At 47.8% G+C, this 21,922-nt stretch overlaps 1 protein-coding gene across 2 annotated transcripts in view; it reads left to right on the plus strand.

Annotated features, from left to right (window-relative positions):
* The window catches only part of SLC24A4 (solute carrier family 24 member 4), a 178,873-nt gene that overhangs the window by 130,338 nt on the left and 26,613 nt on the right, over positions 1 to 21,922 (plus strand). For both annotated transcript variants that reach the window (XM_007987632.3, XM_007987635.3), the window contains exons 11-12: positions 1,001 to 1,170; positions 3,510 to 3,714. In XM_007987632.3, coding sequence (XP_007985823.3) covers positions 1,001 to 1,170; positions 3,510 to 3,714 — 375 coding nt within the window. The remainder of the gene's footprint in view (positions 1 to 1,000; positions 1,171 to 3,509; positions 3,715 to 21,922) is intronic.

A 21,922-nucleotide genomic window follows, 5' to 3' on the forward strand; every position in this document is an offset into this window, starting at 1 on the left:
GCTCTCCAGACCTATTCCCTAGTTACCCCATGACCCATAAAGGACACACCGGGGGCTGGTAACCAGTGCAGAGGGATAGTCGTATCCATTTTTATAGCCCTTTGGAGGAGAACGCTCTGCCTGCTTCTGCATGCTGTGTTCATGAGCGGTTTTGTAACTAGACCTCCTAGGGATCTGGAGTCAAATGTTACATTCCCAAGGATACCAGCACAGTGCAGGTTTATGAAGATGGCAAGGAAGAGGTCTGGGGACAGGGAGTTTTGTTCCTCCCCATTGTGAGGGGAAGCAAAGGGTCAGAGAGACCAGCCTCCCTCCGGAGGGTGTCAGGGTTTATAGTCACTGGGCTCAGCCAGCAGCTCACCGTGCACCCTCAAACAAGCAGGCTCCTCTCCTGGGTCTCAGTTGACTGTCTAGGTCCCATGATCTAAATCTTTGACCTCACTACTTGCCCTATACAGAACAAAGTTACAAGCATCCTCTCCTGCAGACAGAGCAGGTGGCCTCGTAGGAAGTTCAGAGCCAGTGCCCGCTGCTCTGCAACATTTTCCACCCCGGGGACCCTTGTCAGTTTGCAAAATTTCATCGGAGCCTATGTAAACGGGGGAAAGAGAGGTCCCCTCATAGTCGTGGGTGAAAAGTGGTAGGCCCCTGTCTGTATTGTAGGTTGGCTGCCCTGGTAAGGCTTAGATAAGGAACTGAAAGACCCTCGTAATTAGCCAAGACTGGGTCCCGGAAAAGAGGGGAGAAGAGCAACGGTTGCCCATGAGTGGTCCTGGAGCAAGGGGAACCACTGGGCTTCACACACTAGGTCAGCAGGTGTTTCAAAGCCAATGATCCACTTTGCCTGACATGAGGAGTTGAAGCCAGGCATCCAGACTTCCAGGTAGCTGCCAGCTGCCAGGACCACAGCCTAGGGCAGCTCACAAGGCAAGGGGAAGTCAGTGCCTTTGGGTGTTGTCCTCAGAGAGATCAGCACTAATCACAGTGTTGTGCTCAATAGTGAAGGAGAAGCCACAGTATGGCAAGAACCCCGTGGTGATGGTGGACGAGATCATGAGCTCCAGCCCTCCCAAGTTCACCTTCCCCGAAGCTGGCTTGCGAATCATGATCACCAATAAGTTTGGACCCAGGACCCGACTACGGATGGCCAGCAGGATCATCATTAATGAGGTGAGTTTGCTTGAAGGACCATAAAGGTGAGCAGTCTTGAATGCAGGAGGCCCTGGCTTGTTAGGGCTCTTCCTGGTATCATTGATCACTGCACCTGTTTAAGGAAGGATGCCCTGGGGCTTCCAGAAGCCTGCCCATCACCCACAGGCAGCAGATTATCCTTTGAAGAGATATTTTAAAGCCTGTAGCAATCGAATACCATGCCTGAGATATTTCACTAAGTATTTTGTCAGGCACTAGAGTAGAACTAACTGGAGAAAGGCCAGCCTGAAGTATGGATTGTTTCTTTAAAATGTTATTTAGGGCAAAACAAAAAAGATGAGCTCACACCTGTTCTCTGTGGACAGAACAACTCCAGAAGAAAACCTGAGACACTAATGAGCAGCAGTGACCTCTGGGGCTTCTTTTTCACTCTTGCTGTGTTTAAATGGGGTGCTTTTACTTCTCATTTGCAGAGATAATAATTTTAATATTATTTAATGTATAAACAGTATAGCAAAGATAGGGTCATTGCTCACCCACTTTTCCAGGCTTTGTTGCATGTATCGTTTTGGAATTTTAAGTCCTTACTCTGAGAAGCAGATGGGTTGGTAGACTTCAAACTGTGAGCGCTGATAATTAGTAGTTAACACATAGATTGTATGAAAGAACGATATTTCACCGTGCCTACAGGTTCTATACTGTAAACATTTGTCTTTGATTTCATGTGTACTGTGCCCTCTCTGTAGAAAGTATATTAAGAAAAGGAAACACCTTTCCAAAGCTTCGAATCATTGCGAATCGTTTTGGTCCAATTCAGTGAAATTTGAATCAATGAAATTTGACTGAATCCAGGGCATCTTTCATGTATGTGTTAATTGTACCCACTGGGTGCTGAGGGTGGGGAGGGTTGAACAACTTTTAAGGATTTAGAGATTGGGGTTTATAGAATATTTGTCATGGCATATATAGCCGGGAAAGGAATAGGTTTTGGTAAGTTGCTGAGATACTGGTTATTATGCCCTAAATGTTCTAAGCTGCTGGGAAGACTTTATCTTCCACCATGTTGTGATTGAACTACCTGGAAGGTAGCATGGAGAGCTGGAGAAGCCGGGTCCAGAGGAAGGAATTCTGAGCTTTAATCTCACATCAGCCACTAGCCCACTTAATGTGAGGGTATTGAACAGGATGCTTTTAGCTCTAAAAATTTCAGTGACACACACTGAATGGGTGTATGTCCACAGAAGACATGTACACAAATGTGCATAGCTGCAGTCTTCTTAACAACCAAAAAGGGGAAACTATCTAAATGCCCATCAATAGGCAAAGCCATATCATGGGTTATTCATATAATAAAATACTACACAGTCATGAAAAATAACAAACTGCTGACTCTTGCGACAAGCTGGGTGAATCTCATGGCTACTGGTTGCCTGAAAGAAGCCAGTCATAAAATACACATTAATACTTGAATCCATTTATATGAAGTTCAAGCTCAGGGAAAACTAATCAATGTTTACAAAAGTCAGCATAGTGGTTTCCTTGGTTACCTCTGGAGTAGGGGTATGTAGACTAGGAAGGTGCCTGGGGGGAGTCTTTGAAGGGGCTGGAAATGTAAAACATCATTAAGCTGTGCACTTAGTATAAGTGTACTTTTTTTTTTTTTTTTTTTTTTGGACAGAGTCTTGCTCTTGTTGCCCAGGCTGGAGTACAGTGGCATGATCTCAGCTCGCTGCAACCTCTGCCTCCCGGGTTCAAGCGATTCTCCTGCCTCAGCCTCCTGAGTAGCTGGGATTACTTGGGCCCACCATCACACCCAGCTAGTTTTTGTATTTTTAGTAGAGACAGGGTTTCACCATGTTGGTCAGGCTGGTCTTGAACTCCTGACGTCAAGTGATCTGCCCACCTCAGCCTCCCAAAGTGCTGGGATTACAAGCATGAGCCACCGCACCTGGCAGTGAGTGTACATTTTGTATAATGTGCCTAAAAAATTAAAAATTACAAAATGCATGCAGGGCCTTTCCTGTGGCCATCTTCAGGCAGCTATGAATGTCACCAAGGAGAGCCCTGAATGATGGCTGTTAGCAGTGCCATGGGCTGGGTTGTCCAGCTGGCACTAGGAAGGGGTGGCCCAGGCCCTCTGATAAATCCTCAAAGGCTTCCTGGTAACCATGCAAATGGAAATGACCACACTTAGAAGGATTCCAAGGTCCTGGGGCTGATTCTCAGGCAAACCTGTCCCCAGGGATGTTGTTCTAGGCACCTGTAAGAGCAGGGTGCATGTGAGGAACCCAGCGTATAGCAATAGCATGATACTTTATCATACGCCTTGCCTCCTGTCTTGCCTCCTGTCCACACAGCGGCAGAGACTGATCAACTCGGCCAACGGTGTGAGCAGCAAGCCGCTTCAAAACGGGAGACACGAGAACATTGAGAACGGGAATGTTCCTGTGGAAAACCCCGAAGACCCTCAGCAGAATCAGGAGCAACAGCCGCCGCCACAGCCACCACCCCCGGAGCCAGAGCCGGTGGAGGCTGCCTTCCTGTCCCCCTTCTCCATGCCAGGTATGTTCTGGGAGTGCTGGACTCTCGGGCTACTTTTTGGGGGCTCCATTGGGACCAAGCCCAGGTCTTCAGCATGGAGGCATGGACCTGTAAGGGCAGCACAGGGCTGGTGCAAAGGGTCGCTATTAGGTCGCTGGAATGCTTAGGAGGCAAATCTGTCCTCAGTACTGAACTGTGGATTGGAGCTGCAATGAGGTGCTGGCACTACCAAGTTCAGCAAGAACCTTGGGCCAGAGAGCAGGGCGCCTGGAGGCCTGGGGAGCACCAGTGACCCCTAGTGACTACACTTAAATGTTCAGGGCAGTCGATCTTTTGTGCTAAGGAAAAGCAGTCTACAATGTTATTTTTAGGGACATTCTTGCACTCTCTTGGCCCTTGCAGCAGGCCATTTTGCCTATGCATCTCTTTATTTGCTGGGACAGGAGATTCTAAGGCCACAAATGATCCTTAGGCAGTCATACCTTGTGTATTTGAAGATATCTCCTACCCATAAATAAGTCCAATCAGACTGAGGCTCTGCAGCAAGCCCTCCAGGATCCTCCCCTCTCACTTGGAGTCTGAACTGCGAGGCCCGTGTCATCTGACTGCCAACTCCTGCTGACCTCAGCTCCTGTTCTTCTCCCTCTCCTGGCCCCTGCTCCAGTCACAGCGGCCTCCTCACTGTCATTCCTAGAACACACCAGGTGTGCACCTGCCCCAGGACCTTTGCACCTGCCCTTTGCTGGAATGCAGTTTCCCCAGGTATTCACATGTTCACTTCCTCACCTTCTTCAGGTCTCTGCTTAAATGTCACTTTTTCACTGTGACCTTCCCTGACTACCACATTTAAAATATTTTATCTGTTTCTTGTGTCTCTTGCCCCCACTAAACTGTCAGCTCCACAAAGCAGGTACCTCTGTCTGCTGCATTTATCTGCATCCCCAGTACCCAAGACTGGCCACATAGTAGGGGCTTAGTAGGTATCTGTCAAATGAATGAATCCAGGTATTCATGTGCGAGAGGATCCCAGGACCCACCCCGTCTGCCTTCGTCTTTAACTAAGTCTTCTGTGAGGTCCTCTGAAGTCCTCAGTGGGAAACAAAGGCCTGAGCTAAGCTGTTTGGCCCCATTTTTGGAGGCGTTTTTCCTGGTGTCCACCAACCTGAAAGGAGGCAAGATTCCAGAACTTTCAAGTCTAGAATTTGATGTTTTCTGAAAAGAATTCTGTGTTTAACATCAGGCTCACCGAGCACCTGATTTGGGAGGTGACTCTGGAGGGCCAGAGGCTGTCCTGCCTCTTGTTCCATCTTGATGGGACACCTGCCTGCAGTAGGTTGCGTGGGCCTGGCAGGCTAGGGTGCCCTGCCCCCTGCTTTCATGCTTCGGCATGAAGATACAGGTTTCGTTTAGGATCACGGAGCTTCCCTGGAGTTTCTGGGTTAGAGAGATTCTCTGGGTTAGAGAGATTCCAGGGCGTGCTCATCGCAGCTACCCAGGGGCTCTTCCCAAAATGCCAGGCCTGGTTCTCAACCTGAACATTCCAGAGCCTGGAGCAGGACCTGGGGATCTGCATTTTCAATCCCTCTCCCTTTGCTCCCTGGGACCTGGCTGGGTTCAGAATTGCTGGCCAACCCTCCCAGGCTTTATTCACATTCAGGGCAGGCTCAGAAAATGAAATGTGTTCCCTGACTGAGGTCACAGAGGAGCCCAGCCCCAGGGTTCAGGCCTCCCAGGCCTCCTCTGCTGACCAGAAGGCCGAGGGGATTGGTGTCTCAGCCCGTCTCAAACGCTTCCCTGGCACGCCCGCACACCTGCCCACATGCTCTGTGGGGAAGAAGGGCCCTGCTCAGCCAGTCTGGCTGGTGGCGAGAGAGGTCACACCATGCTTGGGTCAACTCAGCCACCAGGGCTGTGTGTGGGACATGGAGAGCCGGAGGGGTGGTCTCCAGATCCCAGATCCCCTTCCCAATTACCTGTTTGGATGCACCAAGTGAGGGAAGATTTCTACATGGCAGGGCACTGGGAGGGCAATGTGTCCACCCATAGAACCAGCTCATGGTGATGAACCAGGAGGGGCCCTGTCTTCACAGAAGGTCCAGGCACAGGCCATGATTCGAGCCCTGGGTACCCATTACATTCGCAAGTTATTGCACCCCCAGCTCACTTTCCCTCCTGTGTCCCCCGGGGGCTGGGGAAATGTCAAAGCTGCAGTCACTGAAGGAATTTCGGTTCCTTTGGGCCTGGAGACCGGATGTCAGGGAGGGCCAGAGTGCCAGAGCAGGCTGCATTGAGGGAGATGCAACCACAGTCCAGGAAACAGCCAAGCTTATAAGTGGTGGGGCGAGGAGGAGCAACTTGCCGTCTGGAGAGTTCTATGTGCCCCTTCTCCACCCTGTGAGGTGGGTGGCAGAATCCCCATTTTGCAGATGTTGGGCCTGAGGGGGCCACAGCTACCACTGCCCCACACTGGCCACTTCACCTGAATGCTGGTATCGAGGCTGTCCACTATCCAGGCGCTGCAGGAAAACCAGGGGAAGGGACGCGCCCTTTTTGGTCATCCTTACCTAAGCAGGTCAGCCATGGGTAAGGATGTCTCATCTTCCTATTCCTTAAGCCCAGAGTTTGACAGCATTGTGCAGGGAGGACCCCGGACCAGCCACGCCTTTGCCTTGTCCTTGTACTGGGAGCTACTGCTCCGTAAAGAAGTGGCTGTGCAGACTCTGGACAGGTCACTTCCCGGGGTCCGGGGCTTAGAATGCAGCTGTCTTGCAAGGGCTGGAACCAGATGTCTCCTGGGTCCTCCCTCCCGGCTCCCAGGTTCTCTGCACCCCTGAGTCCTCCTCTGAGGGGCTCTGCCCTTGCTTAGGGGCAGGACTTCCTGTTATATAGTGGCCCGCCTTCTTCCTCAAGCCAGAGGTTCCAGGCTATTCCCTTGGGCTCAGTGCATCCCTGAGCCAAGTTCAGCATGCTTCCTCTGAGCGAATGTCCTCCCTGCCCTCAGGAACAGGCCTCAGCTTCCTACATCCCAGGGGAAACCTCCTTTGTGCGTCTGCGGATGTTTCCAGTTGTTGTCCCTGGAAACCACAAGTGGCTTCCTTTTCGCCTTCCTCCCTTTCCCCTGTGAGGAACAGGGGTTGGGAACGGAGTGGTACAGCTGCTGCTCGTTTAGGTGTGTACAGCTGCCTAGGAAAATTGAGGCCCGGGGTGGGTAGAGGTTAACAGGAAATTGGAACAAGTCAGTGAGACTCTGCCCCCGACAGAAATGCCCTGTATCCAGCTCCCGGCCCTGCCCCCACCCACCTCACCCCACCCACCCCTTGTTCAGGTTTCACAGTGGCCTGGGGCTGCAGGATGGCTTTGAGGGTGTTTCTTAAGGGTGGATGGAGTTAGCGTTTTCCAAAGCTGGGGCGCTGGAAGGAATCACAGGACCAGGGGAGGAATCACAGGGCCAGGGGAGGAATCACAGGGCCAGGGGAGGAATCACAGGGCCAGGGGAAGAATCACAGGGCCAGGGGCCACAGGAAGAGGGAGAAGCCACCCTGCTGGGGAGCTCAGAACCAGCATAGCTTTGGGTGTCAAGGAATGAGTCTAGCCTCGTGCCGATGTGCAGCTCTTGTGTGTTGCGAAGGACAAGTTGGGAGTCCAGCTGTGGAGTCCAGCAGTCCTGGGTTCAAATCTCAGTTCTGCCACTCACCAGCAGGGTGAGTCTGGGCAAGCTCCTTCACCTCCCTAAACCTCCATTCCTCATCCACAAAGTGGCGGGTGATGGCATCTACCTCCCGGGGTTGATCTGAGTAGCAAATCAGATACTTTAGTCAACTGTGCACCATGTCTGGCACACAGTAGGTGCTCAGCAAATGTTAGTGTGAATCCTAGTGTGCTTTAACCATGTGGCTTCTGTACCCTCTCCTTTTGGAACTATAGGGTTCTAGAAAGATCATAGGTTCCAGAATCCCTGGGGGCCTGGGATGATCGGTCATTCCAGGGCTTAAGGCGAGGGAATTACCGTGTACCAAGCACCTATTATGTCCCAGGTCTGAGCTTCAGGCAATTTGCAGACAAGATGATCCTCTCAGTCAGTAAATAGTTAGGGCCCAGGCTCTATCCTGGGCTTTGGGAATCCGGTAGGAAGAGGACAGCCATGGTCCCTGCCCTCTGGGAGCTTCCAGGCTTGCAGAGCAAATCTGAGCAGATGACCACACGATGTGCTGTATACATTGTCTCCGCCCCTAGCATACAGCTGATAAGTGGGGAGGTGGGAGGCCACAGCCTGCTCCCTCCTTGCGAGGCCCAGATGAGGGGTCACTGGGATTGCCAGGGTAGAGGCCAACAGCATCAGTGGGACCTGGCTCCGGTGCCCACCTGGCCTGATGGTGGATTTACAGGTGGACACCCAATATAGGCAAACTCTTCCCACTTTAGACCGCAGAGGCTGGTAATTAGGCCTCCTAGGGGTGGGTGTGGGTGGGGGGAAAAAGAGGAAGAGGAGCTTTCTCCCATGGAAACCGTGGTCTGCAGTGCTGGCACTGCCCTGAAATGGTCGGCAATGACCCTGAGCTGCAGCCCAGCTGGGAAAGGCTCCTGGTACAGCTTGTCTGCTTGTTCTGGCACATAGTCTGGGGGATCTTGCAAGCCTGCTGAGGCTGCATCCTGGCCTGTGAACAGGACTCCCTCTTGCCCCCATAAGGGTAAGAAAATCACATTGTTCTTACCAGGACGCTGGCCTTTGTGGCCACTTTTATTATAGCAGTCAACAAACAGCTACTGGGGACTGGCCATATGTCAGGCACTAAGCAGGAAATGGGGAATTCTTCTATTGCTCTGTAATTCTTATATTAGTCAGCTCGGGCTGTCCTAACAGAATGCCACCGACAAAGCAGCTTAAACAACGGAAATGTATTTTCTCACATTTCTAGAGGCTGCAAATCCGAGATCAGGGTGCCAGCATGGTTGGGTTCTGTGTCCCTCTTCCTGACTTGCAAACAGCTGCCTTTTTGTTCACGTGGCCTTGTTTGTTTGTTTGTTTGGTGCATGCATGTGGAGAGAGATCTCTCTCTTCCTCTTCTTCTGAAGCCACTGTTGAATTAGGACCCCACTCTTAGGACCTTAATTACCTCCTAAAAGCTCTATCTCCAAATACAGTCATATTGGGAGTTAGGACTGCAACATACGAATTTGGAGGCGAATAGGGGAGGAATGATTCAGTTCATGGCAGGATCTCACGGGACGTCTGTGCGCCATGCCCTGTTCTAAGAGCTTTACATGTATCCCCTCATTCATGGCTTGCCACAGAACGAGGTAGGGATGCTTATTATCTCCACTTTACAGAGAAGGAAAGGTAAGTGATTGCCCATGGTCACCCAGCAGCTCTGTGGGTGCAATGAGCCAGGTTTCTACCCTGAGCACCAGACACTATCCGCTGAGTACTGCCTCTTCATTCTGGGCACTTTCACTGAATCTTCACAGTTGCTTTGTGAGGGAGGAATATTATCCTCATTCATAGAGGTAGAAACTGAGGCTCAGACAGGCTGTGGAGCTTCCCGAGTCACACAGCCATTGTGTAGGGAGCCGCTTTTCCACTCTGTGCTTCCCAAGCTGTGAATACCCTCAAGATCTGGTCCATCCGGGAGCAGAGTCCCAAACCACCAGCCCAGAGCTGTCATGAAGCCAGCACATGGCCTTAGAGATGCACCCTCGGCCTACAGTGCAATTCAGCTCCTCTCAGTGAAGAAACCACGGGATAAGTGTGTGTTTCACAAAGTCCAGGCCCTTGGAAGTTCTTAGAAGAGTAACAGGAGGTAAAATGCACTAAGTACTTACCCTGGGCCAGACAGGGTGCTTTATTTTTTATTTATTTATTTATTTATTTATTTATTTATTTTTTTATTTTTGAGATGGACTCTCGCCCTGTCTTCCAGGCTGGAGTGCAGTGGCGCAGTCTCAGCTCACTGCAACCTCCACTTCCCGGGTTGAAGCGATTCTTCCGCCTCAGCCTCCTGAGTAGTTGGGATTACAGACACATACCACCACACCTGGCTAATGTTTGTATTTTTAGTAGAGATAGGGTTTCACCATGTTGGCCAGGCTAGTCTCAAACTCCTGACCTCAAGTGATCCACCCACCTCAGCCTCCCAAAATGCTGCGATTACAGGCATGAGCCACCAAGCCCAGCCGAGACAGGGTACTTTATATATATTAAGTCATTAAACCCATTAAAACCCTAGGGAGGTGGATAATGTTATTGTTCCCATTTCATAGGTGAAGAAACTGAGGCACAGAGAGGCTGAGTTGCCCAGGGTCATACAGGAGGAAGGGGCAGAGCTGGGATTTACACAATGGCCTTCTGACCCCAGACCCCAGATGTGCTTAGGGGACAACACTATCACGCAACCAAGGGACTCTTTGCTGCTCTTTTCTTGGGAGCTCGTAAGGGAATTGGTTGCCTCTGTCTGGGCTGCTAGTGTCTTCTAGTGTGTGGGCAGGGTGCCAAGTAATTTGTGTGGTGTTGAGTAAACCGTGTTGAATTGGGTTGAATTAAGGGCCTTTGGGATCTCACATGCTGTCTTCAGGGCTTGGATGATACCACCCAGCCTTCTCTTCTGTTATTATAGCAAAACCCAGAACAGGCAATCGGAAGATTTCAGGAAGCTTTTAGAGCTTTTCTCCCCATCCACGCCCTATCTTCTTCGGTTCTAAATAGCTCTTGAGAGGGCTCCACTGGTTGGGAAGAGAGAGGTCTGTGTGGTCCTTTTAAGCTCAGAAGGCGACACTGAAGAAATGGAACTCTCTAACACTCTGCCTTCCTGTCCTTTCCTCTTCGCGTCTCGGCACATTGGTGAAAGCAGTGCAGGAACTGGAGATGCTGTGAGCTCGTTTACATGTGCAGTTCCACACACAGTTCTCGTCTGTTCCAGGCCCCCAGAGACACACAGCACTTTATAGTGAAAATGATTTTGTTCTTACCTTGGTCTCGGAAACCACCAGAGAAATTGCACATTCAGTTGACTGTCTCATAAGTCAAGGTCAGAATTTTAAAGGAGCTTCCTTTTCAGTCACTCTGCGTGCAGAGGTATCAGTTCTCAAATTAGAGCAAAACCTAGCTGAGTGTTCTTATTTTTTCATATGACAAGTCTCTTTCACTTACCATAATATTCATACCTTTAAAGTGTACAATTCAGCGGCTTTTAGTATATTCGGAAAATTGTGGAATCATCATCATTATCGACATCAGTTTTAGAACATTTCCATCACTCCAAAAGGCACCCGTTACCGGTTACTGCCCTTCCCACCTCCCCTGACCCCCTAGCAACCACTAACCGACTTCTTATGTCTTTGGACTTATCGTTTCTGAATATTTCATATAAAGAGGATCATGCAATATGTGGCCTTTTGTGACTGGCTTCCTTCACCTAACATGATGTTTTCAAGGTCCATCCACGTTGTAATATGTGTTGGTACTTTATTCCTTTTTATGGCTGAATATTCCATTGTATGGATAATGAATGCCACATTTTATCCATTCATCAGTTGATAGGCATTTCAGTGGTTTCTACTCTTTGGCTATGAGTGGGTTTTTTAAAAGACCAAATAGAGCATCGTAGAAAAGAAAGCTCAGTATTTTTTATCGAAATGAAAGCAATGTTCTTTTACGTTTTCTTTGGTTAGCAGTAAACAGTCTCTGAATACTAGAGGGATCTTGGGAATTTTTAGACTGGCCTTCTTATATTCCAAAGTGGGAAACTGAGAACCGGAGAGGACCAGCAGCTTGCCCAAGGGACAGTCTTGACCAGACAGAACCAGGCGTCCAGGCCACCTGCCCTGGAAATCCACTCCGTGCCACCCCTCCAGCCAGGCCAATATAGTACATGCTGGGAGTGGGGAGATAAAGGCCTGCCCAGGACCACGTGTCAGGGTCCTGAACAAGAATGCCAGCAACAAAAGCCCACCCAACAGATCTGCACATGCCAGCAACAGAAGCCCACACAAGCCTCCTTCTGCTAAAAGGGGAACTTTTAAAAATAAGTTTACAGGGGTGTGCTGATGCTACAGCAAAACCCAGCATCCCGCAGCCCTGCTGGACAGTAGCAGGAAGGTGGTCGGTCCAGCCTCACCGCAATTCTGCTTTTCAAATCAGAGACCTCATTTGAATCCAGAACTTTAACTTCTGGGAGATGTCACCTTTAGCTTTCCAGCCTGTGCAGATACACTGGAAGGAGGCTGGAAGATGGGGGCTGCCGAGGATGTCACGCTCCACACATCCCCTTACACGGGCATTGTAGTGAAGCTGAAGAAAAGCAGTGAAGCCATCTTAATGATGTCTTCACATGGACCAGACCCAAGAGCCGCTAAGAAACCTGTGTAGCTTTTAGAGCCCCTCCTGGGGTAGGCGAAGGAGGGCAAGGCCCCAGCCAACAGCTACACAGCAGAGTGTCCCCCAGCAAGCACCTGCTCTGGCGCCAGCACCGTGCCTGGCATCTTCTATTCAGAACTTAGAGTGTCCATGACAGCCTTGCTGAGTAGCTGGTATTTATGGTATCCCCATTTCCCAGATGAGAAAACTGGGGCTCAGGAAGCCTCCCAAAGGTGAATAGGTACCACGATCAGGGCTGGCACCCCAGGTCTGCCAGACCCCAAGAAGCTGTTCTCTGACTGCTTCCTTTGTTGACTTTGGCCAAGAGGGCCGGGTCCTGAGTTGGAGCCTCTGCGCTGGAATGCACGGGGCAGCCGGAAGGAAAGGGAGGGAGGAGGCTGGCTGCCGGGGCTGTGTGGTGTGCAAATACAGGGAACCCAGACGGCTTCACCCTGCCATTGGTGGTTTTCCTGAAGGCTTAGCAGGGAAGGCTTGCCAGCAGGGTGGAGTACCAATAACGTGTTCCCTGATTCTGTTGGTGTCTCTCTGATGCGGCCTCAATTTGATGCTCCCCAGGGCCTCCAAATTCAAGGTAAGGCCTTCAGAGGCAGGGCAATGTGCTTGGTGCTTTTTGCGTTTCTTTCATCTGTCCAGGAGTCCTTGAAGTGGGTGGGCAGGGGCAGTTATCACTGTCTCACAGGTGAGGACGTGGAGGCCCGGAGAGGTTAATGGCCCCCCTGCCGCCACACCATCAAGAGTGATGGGACAGAACAACTTTATCAGAAGCCTTAAGATCCCTGCGGTGAGATGCCAAGCGGGCCTTAACTTCAGGTCATCTTTAGAATGAGGGAGCTGGTGCACCAACCCTGACATCCTTCCAGCTCTGGGACCCATTTACATCCAGTTCTGAAGCAGCCACAGAACCTCAGGGTGGGGGCTATGGGAGTGTCTGCAGTGCTGGGCCGAGGGTCCCTGGGATGGGGTCCCTGGGATTGGCACCAGCCGACGGAACTCTGGGCCTGGCTTCTCCCTTGACTGACAGAGCCTAGTCTGTAGCTCCGCTCCTTCCCTCCCCATGAGGGCAGCTGCTTCAGTGAGGAGGCATACACAGGGTTCCCGTGTCACTTGACTGTGCCTGTGTGAGAGGGACAGCCAAGGCTGCCTCCCCTGGGAAGGCCCCCGCATGACCCCTGAGAGCTCTCCAGGCCTTTATACGATGCTGCCAGGGAGGCGTCTCTTCCTGGGCCTTTGGTATCTCTGCACCACCCCCAGCCCAGACAGCCTACACCTGTGTGTGACACTCAGCTGGGCCTGCCGCTGCCTCTGACTTTGCTGATACCTGATGTTTTCCTTACATCATCTCTTTCTTCCCCTTCCCCACAAACCTCAGTGTGGCAGCTCAGTTCAACAGCAGGACTTGACCTCTTCTGCTTTCTACTGGACTTGTCTTTGCCCCTCTAATGCCCTGAGGATCATCAAAACCTGCCCTGCAGGAGGTAGGACAGTGTCGCTAAGAGGCCTTAGCATTGGACACCCATAGAATTGAGTCCTGAGTCTGCCACTTCTAGCTATGTGACCTTGGACAAGTTACCTGACCTCTCTGAGTTTTTCTAGTCTCTGTAAAACAACTCAACCCAGTGCTGACAATAATAGGTACTCGGCAAGCAGAAGTTAACAAGGTTAATATCAGCAGTAGCTAGAATCAGAGTGCTGACTCTGCACCAAGCACTATTCTAAACACTTCATGTTTGTTGGCTCATTTTCAGTCTCACAGTAGCACAATGGGGTGGAGATTCTTGTTATCCCTATTTTGTGGATGAGAAAACTGAGATACAGAGAGACTAAGTGCTTTCCTAAGCATCCTAATGCTGGCATTTGTCAGAGCTGGGATTTGAACCTGGGTACCTAGCTTACTGTTTACCACAAAGCTGCAGTACCCTTTAAAGGGCAACCAATTTAATAAATCTGAATTTAATGGTACAAAAAAATAATAAAAATACCAAAAATTACTGATTCTAAAGCTTAGTCACCCCAAGGAAGAAGAGACTGGAAAAACTTCAGTGGTTCACATAAACATAGGAGGATTTTTATGTTTAGATCAAATCTATGAGCTAAAAGTATAGGGCTTTAATCTGGAAGTTGACACCTGCCCACTGGTAAGTAGCAGAGGGACTTCCAAGGGCCCTGAAATCATAAGGTTCAGAGGGCAAACAAGCTGTACAGTACAGAGGACCCAGGATTTAGACTCTGAAGACCTGCATTTGAGACCTGATACTGTCTCCCATTGTCTATGATGCTTCAGTTAGTCACTGAATTTCACCAAACTTCAGTTTATTTACCTGTGAAATAGGAAAAATACCCCCCCCCCCCCCAATGCTCATATGAGGAACAAAGAGAGTATTTGCGAAAACAACCTCTGAGATGTGAGGCACAACACAAATTTGGTCAATGGTGAGGTGGTCATTCATAATCCAGTCTTGATGGTACTCCGACATCCACCTGCATCTCTCTCCCTCCCCACAAAGGCCAGCACAGAGGCCCCTGACTGAGGCAGCAGGGTCTGTTTGTGGCTCTGCCACTAATCTTATATGAGATTTTGGGTAGTTCATTGACCTTCATGGGACTTGGTTTTCCTTCTTATAAAATGGAGTTCACCAAGTGGGATTTATTGCAAGAATGCAAGGTTGGTTCAACATACAAAGACCAATTAATGTGATATATACTACATTGTTAGAGTAAAGAATAAAAGCACATGATCATTCCAATAGATACAGAAAAAGCACTTGACAAAATCCAACACATTTGTTGAAGAAAAAACATTCACAAATTTAGGAATAGAAGGAAACGTCATCAACCTGACTAATGGCCTCAACAAAAACCCCAAAGCTAACATCATACTTAATGGCGAAAGACTAAATGCTTTCCCCTAAGATCAGGAGCAAAACAAGAGTTAAAAGTGGGTCTTGGGAATTTTTAGACTAGTTTTCTTATATTCCAAGGTGGGAAGCTGAGGGACAGAGAGGGGCAGTGACTTGCCCAAGGGACAGTGTTAACCAAGCAGAACCATCCAGACCACTTGCCCTAGAAATTCACTCCATGTTGCCCCTCCAGCCAGGCCAGTGCAGTGCCACATGTGCTGGGAGGAGAAGTAGAAGGTAAAGGCCTGCCTAGGACCATGTATCAGGGTCCTGAACAGAATACCAGTGACAGAAGCCCACCCAATGGATCTTCATAGGCCAGCACAGAAGCCCACCCAAAAGATCTTCACAGGCCAGCACAGAGGCCCACCCAACGGATCTTCACAGGCCAGCACAGAAGCCCACCCAACAGAACTTCACAGGCCAGCACAGAGGCCCACCTAACGGATCTTCACAGGCCAGCACAGAAGCCCACACAAGCTTCCTTATGCTATAAGGGGGGCTTTTAAAAATAAGTTTACAGGGATGTGCTGATGCTGCAGCAAAACCCAGCATCCCCCAGCCCTGCTGGATGTAGTGCCTCGTCGCTTCTGTTCAACATTATGCTGAAGACTCTAGCCAGGGCAAATAGGCAGGAAAAGGAAACAGGCACCCAGATGAGAAAGGAAGCAGTAAAACTTTCTGAATTCATGGATGACATAATCTTGTGTTTAGAAAATCCTAAGGAACCCACACAAAAATAACACTATTAGAGTTAATAAACATGCAGGATACAAGATCAATATATACAATTCAGTTGTATTTTAACACCTTAGTCATTAACAATCTGAAAATGATATTAAACAATCCCATTTACAATAGCATTTAAAAGAATAAAATACTTAGGAGTAAATTTAGCAAAAGCAGTACAAGACTTGTATACTGACTTACAAAACATTGTAGAAATAAATTAAAGACAATCAAATCAATGGAAAGATGTCCTGTGTTCAAGGGTTAGAAGACTTAATGTTTTAAAAATGATAATAGTCCTCAGATTGATCAGATTTAATGCAATCCTTATCAAAACCCCAGCTGACTTTTTTGCAGAAACTGACAAGCTGATCCTAAAATTCATATGGAAATACAGGGGACCCAGAATAGCCAAAACAGTCTTTAAAAAGAACAAAATTGGAGAATTCATACTTCTGCCTTCAAACTTACTACAAAGATAGAGTAATCAAGATTGTCTGGCACTGGCATAAGGATAGACATATAGGTTAATGAAATACAAATGGAAGTCCTGAAATGCACCTTTACATTTCAGGCCAATTAGCTTTTGACAAGGGTAATGACAATTCACTAGGGGAAATAATAGTCTTTTCAACAAATGGTGCTAGGACAACTGGATAACCACACTGAAAAGAAGTCTGACCCCTACTGCTCACCAGATACAAAAGTTAACTCAATATGAAACAAAAACCTAAATATAATAGCTAAAAATATAAGACTTTTAGAGGAAAACATAAGTATACATATTTGTGACCTTGCATTAGCCAACAGTTTCTAACCACAGAATGGGAGAAAACATTTGCAAATCATGTAACGTGTGTGTGTGTGTGTGTGTGTGTGTGTGTGTGAGACTTAAAACTCAACAGTAAAAGACAATCCAGTTTGAAAATGGGCAAAAGATTTGAATAGACATTTCTCCAAAGCAGATTATACAAATGGCTAATAAGGGTATGCAAAGATGCTTACATCATTAGTCATTAGAGAAATGCAAATCTAAGTGAGATATCACGATAAGATGCCATTTCACACCCAGTAGAATGGGTATAATCCAGAAAAGGTAGACAATAACAAATATTGGTGAGGAGATGGGAAAATTGGAGCCCTCATACATTGCTGGTGGAAATGTAAATAGTGCTGCTGCTTTGGAAAACAGCCTGACAATTCCTCAAAAAGTTAAACGTAGGCCGGGCGTGGTGGCTCACACCTGTAATCCCAGCATTTTGGGAGTCCGAGGCGGGCAGCTCCCGAGGTCAGGAGATAAGACCATTCTGGCTAACACAGTGAAACCCCATCTCAATTAAAAGTACAAAAAAATTATCTGGGCGTGGCGGTGGGCACCTGTAGTCCCAGCTACTCGGGAGGCTGAGGCAGGAGAATGGCGTGAACCCGGGAGGTAGAGCTTGCAGTGAGCTGAGATCATGCCACTGCACTCTAGGCTGGGTGACAGAGCGAGACTCCATCTCAAAAAAAAAAAAAAAAAAAAAAAAAGTTAAACATAGAGTCACCATATGACCCAGCAACTCCTCTCTTAGTTCTGTATTTAAGAGGGATGAAAATATATGTCCACACACAAACTTATACACAAGAGTTCAAAGCAGCATTATTCATAATTGCCAAAAAGTAGAACAATTCAAATATCCATTAAGTGAAGAATGGATAAATGAAATGTGGTATATCCATGTAATAGAATATTATTCAGCCCTAAAAAGGAATGGCGTACTGATAGATGCTACAATATGGATGAGCCTAGGAAATATATAGTCAGTGAAAGCCAGACACAAAAGCCCACATGTTACAATTCCATTTATATGGAATGCCCAAAATAAATCTATAGAGACAAAAAATTAATTAGTGGTTACTAGAGGCTGGAGGAGATGAGAAATGGGAATGACTGCTAATGGTTCAGGGTTTCCACTAGGGCGATGAAAATCTTCTGGACTTATATAGTCATAGTTACACAACTTTCTAATATGCTAAAACCTGCCTGCTTGCACATTCTAAATGGGTGAATTTTATGATATGTTAATTATATCTCAATTGTTTTTAACTGGAGTTATTCTAGAGTGATGGTTCTCAAAGTGTGGTCCTGGGACTGTCAGCATCAACTGCACCTGGGAACTTGTTAGAAACACAAATTCTTGGAACTCCCTTCTCCTCTAGTCCTGCCAAATCATTGTGAGTGAGGTGATCTAACAGGCTTTCCGGGGATTCTGACTTACACTCACATTTGAGAACCATCGCTTCGGAATCTCTGCTGTCCAGGTCATATAAGTGCTCCTAGCTCCCAGGCCCATGCAAATCTACTCTACATCATCCAGTGATGCATGCATCCCCGCAAACCACAGGTTAACCACTCCCTTAATTGGAATATGGAATTCGTTTACTGTCCACATTAATTTGCTTGAGGTTTTTCATCAGCAACTGCATCTATTCTTAATTTTTTTCTCCAGTCTGATTAGCCATCTGTTTTGTTACAGTTCGTTTCAAGACTTTTTTTTCACATAATTAAATTGTAATTTTCTACTTCAAAAGAGAAATCTGAGAGCTTAGTAAAAGAAATGACGGCAGCCCTCCTTTCTCTTGTTGATGTTTGCGTGTCAATCGGAGTCTGTGATGAACATTTCACTCCAATATTGCACCCAACGAGATGGAAGTGGGGGGCCAGGAGGAGTTCCCAATAGTGTAGGGAGGAATGTCCATCAGTATAGACATTGTCCCATCGCCTCTGCGGCTCCCAAAACTCTATTATTTCACACATGAATTAGTCCAGACCCCTAATGTTAAAGAACCCCTATTCAGGCTGGTTTAAGCCAAAAATTTCACATGGTGGCAGGTTCCCTGAGAAAGTCTGCTTTCTGGCAAGGCTGGACCCAGGGTTCAGAGGAAACGACAAGACACCATCCATCTCAGCATTGCTTTCCCCTGGGTTGGCTTTATCCCTGTGTTGGCTTTCCTCCATCTAAGCTTACATCCCATTGGGTTAGCCCCATGCACAGACGGTGCCTCTGTCTCTTAAGTTAAGGATTGCATTCAGCTGCATGTAACGGAACACTCAAGTGGCAGAGCCTTACACTCAAGGATTTTGTTTTTCTCACGTAACAAGAAGTCCTGAGAGTAGGGAATCCCGCAGCTCTGTCATCAGTATCCCATTACTGTTGTCCATACTCAGTTGGTGGCTTTTGTCCCCGAGGTTGCCCACTGGCCTCTGCAACTCCAGTGACTCCCTACTCCTGGCAGGGACAAGGAGGACAAAGGGCAGGAGCCTCATACTACTGGGCCTCCTTCTCCTTATCCAGAAGAGAATGACTTTCCTGGAAGCTCCACCAAGTAGACTTTAATTTGCGTCTCATGGTCCAGAACTGTCCATAGCCACCCCTACCTGCAAGGAAGCCTAGGGTATTAAGATTTTTAGCTGGGAACCTACGGTCTCAAGGAAAAAGAGAGTTCTGTTAGTAAGGAGGAAAGGGCAGTGGGTATTACAGGCAGTGATTCTTGGCAGAATTCTGAAGGTTGACCCTTGTTATATTACACACCCAACCCAGAGCCTATGTAACCCCATAATACCGGGAGGTCTAGAAGTCCTGTGTTGGAGTACCAGTACCTACAATAGTTGCTAGCATGGGGAATGAACACACTAAATATTATGGCATACATGATTAGCCAAGCTTGACTCTCATACCCACCCAGACATCAAGGAGGGGAGTCCACCCTGTCTAAACTACATGAATTTAATGTGGAATAGAGGGTTGGTTCCCTAAAGGAAAATTGGCGTGCTGTTACCACTAAAGGGGAATGGATGCTAGCCAGATGAGGACAATGAATGCCCTCTACAACCTAGAATTGCCCAAAATCTTGAGAGACAAATTCACATTAGCAAAGCTCTCAGTTGGCTGATGTATAGACCTGAAAGTCACTTTATGAAGTTAACAGTAGGTTTTAAGTCTATGTTCTTATTTTCTATATTCTTGATGCTCTGGTATCTGAGGCCTCCCTGCCTGGGGAGAAACTGCCCTTCCCAGGGCCCTTAGTTCTTATAGATAGCAAATGGCTGCCTGCTGGGAGCATGATTTTCATGGGCAAACCAATCAATCCAAAGCCCTACTCTGAACTGCCTCCTCCATCTGGCTCTTACACTCTAGGAGGCAACATTCCTCTCTGCCTTAGTCATCCCAGGGCAAGGTACAGACAACCAGGTTCAGCCCCAGAGCTCCCTGAAGTTATTCAGTTCTCTTTTTAAAAATGTTTCATTTCCATAAGTTGTGGGGGAACAGGTGGTATTTGGTTACTTGAGAAAGTTCTTTCGTAGTGATTTGTGAGATTTTGGTGCACCCATCACCCACGCAGTATATACTGAACCCAATTTGTCATCTTTTATCCCTCACCCCTTCCCACCCTTTCCCCCGGAGGCCCCAAAGTCCACTGTATCATTCTTATGCCTTTGGATCCTCATAACTTAGCTCCCACTTATGAGTGAGAACATACGATGTTTGGTTTCCATTCCTGAGTTACTTCACTTAGAATAATAGTCCCCAATCCCATCCAGGTTGCTGTGAATGCCGTTAATTCATGCCTTTTTATGGCTGAGTAGTATTCCATCATATATATATGTATACACATATATACATACATATATGTGTGTGTGTGTGTGTGTATATATATATACACCACAGTTTCTTTATCCACCCATTAACTGATGAGCATTTGGGCTGGTTCCACATTTTTGCAATTGCAAATTGTGCTGCCATAAACATGTGTATGCAAGTAGCTTTTTCATATAATGACTTCTTTTCCTCTGAGTAGATACCCAGGAGTGGGATTGCTGGATGAAATGGTAGATCTACTTTTTGTTCTTTAAGGAATCTCCACACTGTTTTCTGTAGTGATTGTCCTAGTTGACATTCCCACCAGCCTGTAGAAGTTACTCAGTTCTAAGGCTGCATACTCACCCTCCCTTGCCCCGTGGAAGCCACAATAAAGGCTTTTGCCCACGCTTTCCTCTCACTCCTTGTGTCTTCTCACCAGCACTGGTGCTTCCTCATGTGGCCCCATGCGGCACACCCTGCCTCCTGTTTCTAGTTTTTGTGAGTACAAAACCTTTTTTTTTTTTTTTTTCCATGACCATCGTTTCTATACCTCTGTGTCTTACCATACCTGATTAAAACAAATTCTGGCTACATTTAAAAACATGTTAGCTGTGGGTTTGGCAAACAGTGTGCATTTGAGCAAGAACTTAGGACTTGAGGACTTGAAAGCAGAACCTTCAGGATGTTGCTAGGACTCAAAAATCTGTGTGTGAACAAGCCCCCCAGGTGATGTGGCTGTTCAGTTGGTTTTGAGAACAACTGGTTTAGTCTCAGTCTCTCATTTGGAGAATGAGGAGGCCAAGGCCCAGCCTGGTGGGCAAGTCTGCTCGGGAGACCGAATCCTGGGGCAGGAGGTTACATGATGAGCTCAGAATTAAACCAAGGAGCGAGATGCTCTTGGCTAGCGTGGATTGAAAGGCCTCTCCCTGCTGCCCTGCTGTTTCTGTCTTCATAACTCTATTGCTTCGGACTCTCTGGTTACAAGTATCAAAAATTAGCTAGATCTTGGTTTCAGTAGGAAAGGGGACTTTATGAGAAAGATACAGAGGTGTTTCCTGGAGCCAGGGCGGAGGTGTGGATGAGTCTGAGGACAACTGGAACCAGGAAATGTGACTGGACAGCCCCTATCTCTCCATGCTCATCTCTGTCCCTCATTCATCTCCTGCCCCTCAGACCTGCTGCCTCTGCCTCTCCTCTCCTGATTTCACAGTTTTAGCCACATGCACATGTTGAAATTGGTTCCAGTTTCAGCATCCTCAGGGACAGGCTCTGACTGACTCAGTCTGATTAGAACTACCCTTGGGCTAGTCACAAGCAGGAGCACAAACGTGCCTGGGAGAAAATATCCCCTCATCAGGGGAGCTGGGCTGGTTCTGCCAGAGGTGTCCTGGGATTCTTACTGAATCAGGACTCTTGTACCCAGGCACCTCTGTAGGCACCATCAAAGCCTGGGACAGTTTCTGTCCATGCCTCTTTACCTTGATCGAGTGCAACTGGGTTCTCTAACTTTTCCATTCCAGTCATGTTTCCTGGTCATCTGGTCCCTTGGCATAAGTTCAGGAAATATCTAACTTTATCAGCATAATATGTGCGGCTTCCTTGCTGCTAAT

Source organism: Chlorocebus sabaeus, chromosome 24, assembly GCF_047675955.1.
Source record: "Chlorocebus sabaeus isolate Y175 chromosome 24, mChlSab1.0.hap1, whole genome shotgun sequence".
Taxonomy (NCBI): Eukaryota; Metazoa; Chordata; class Mammalia; order Primates; family Cercopithecidae; genus Chlorocebus; species Chlorocebus sabaeus.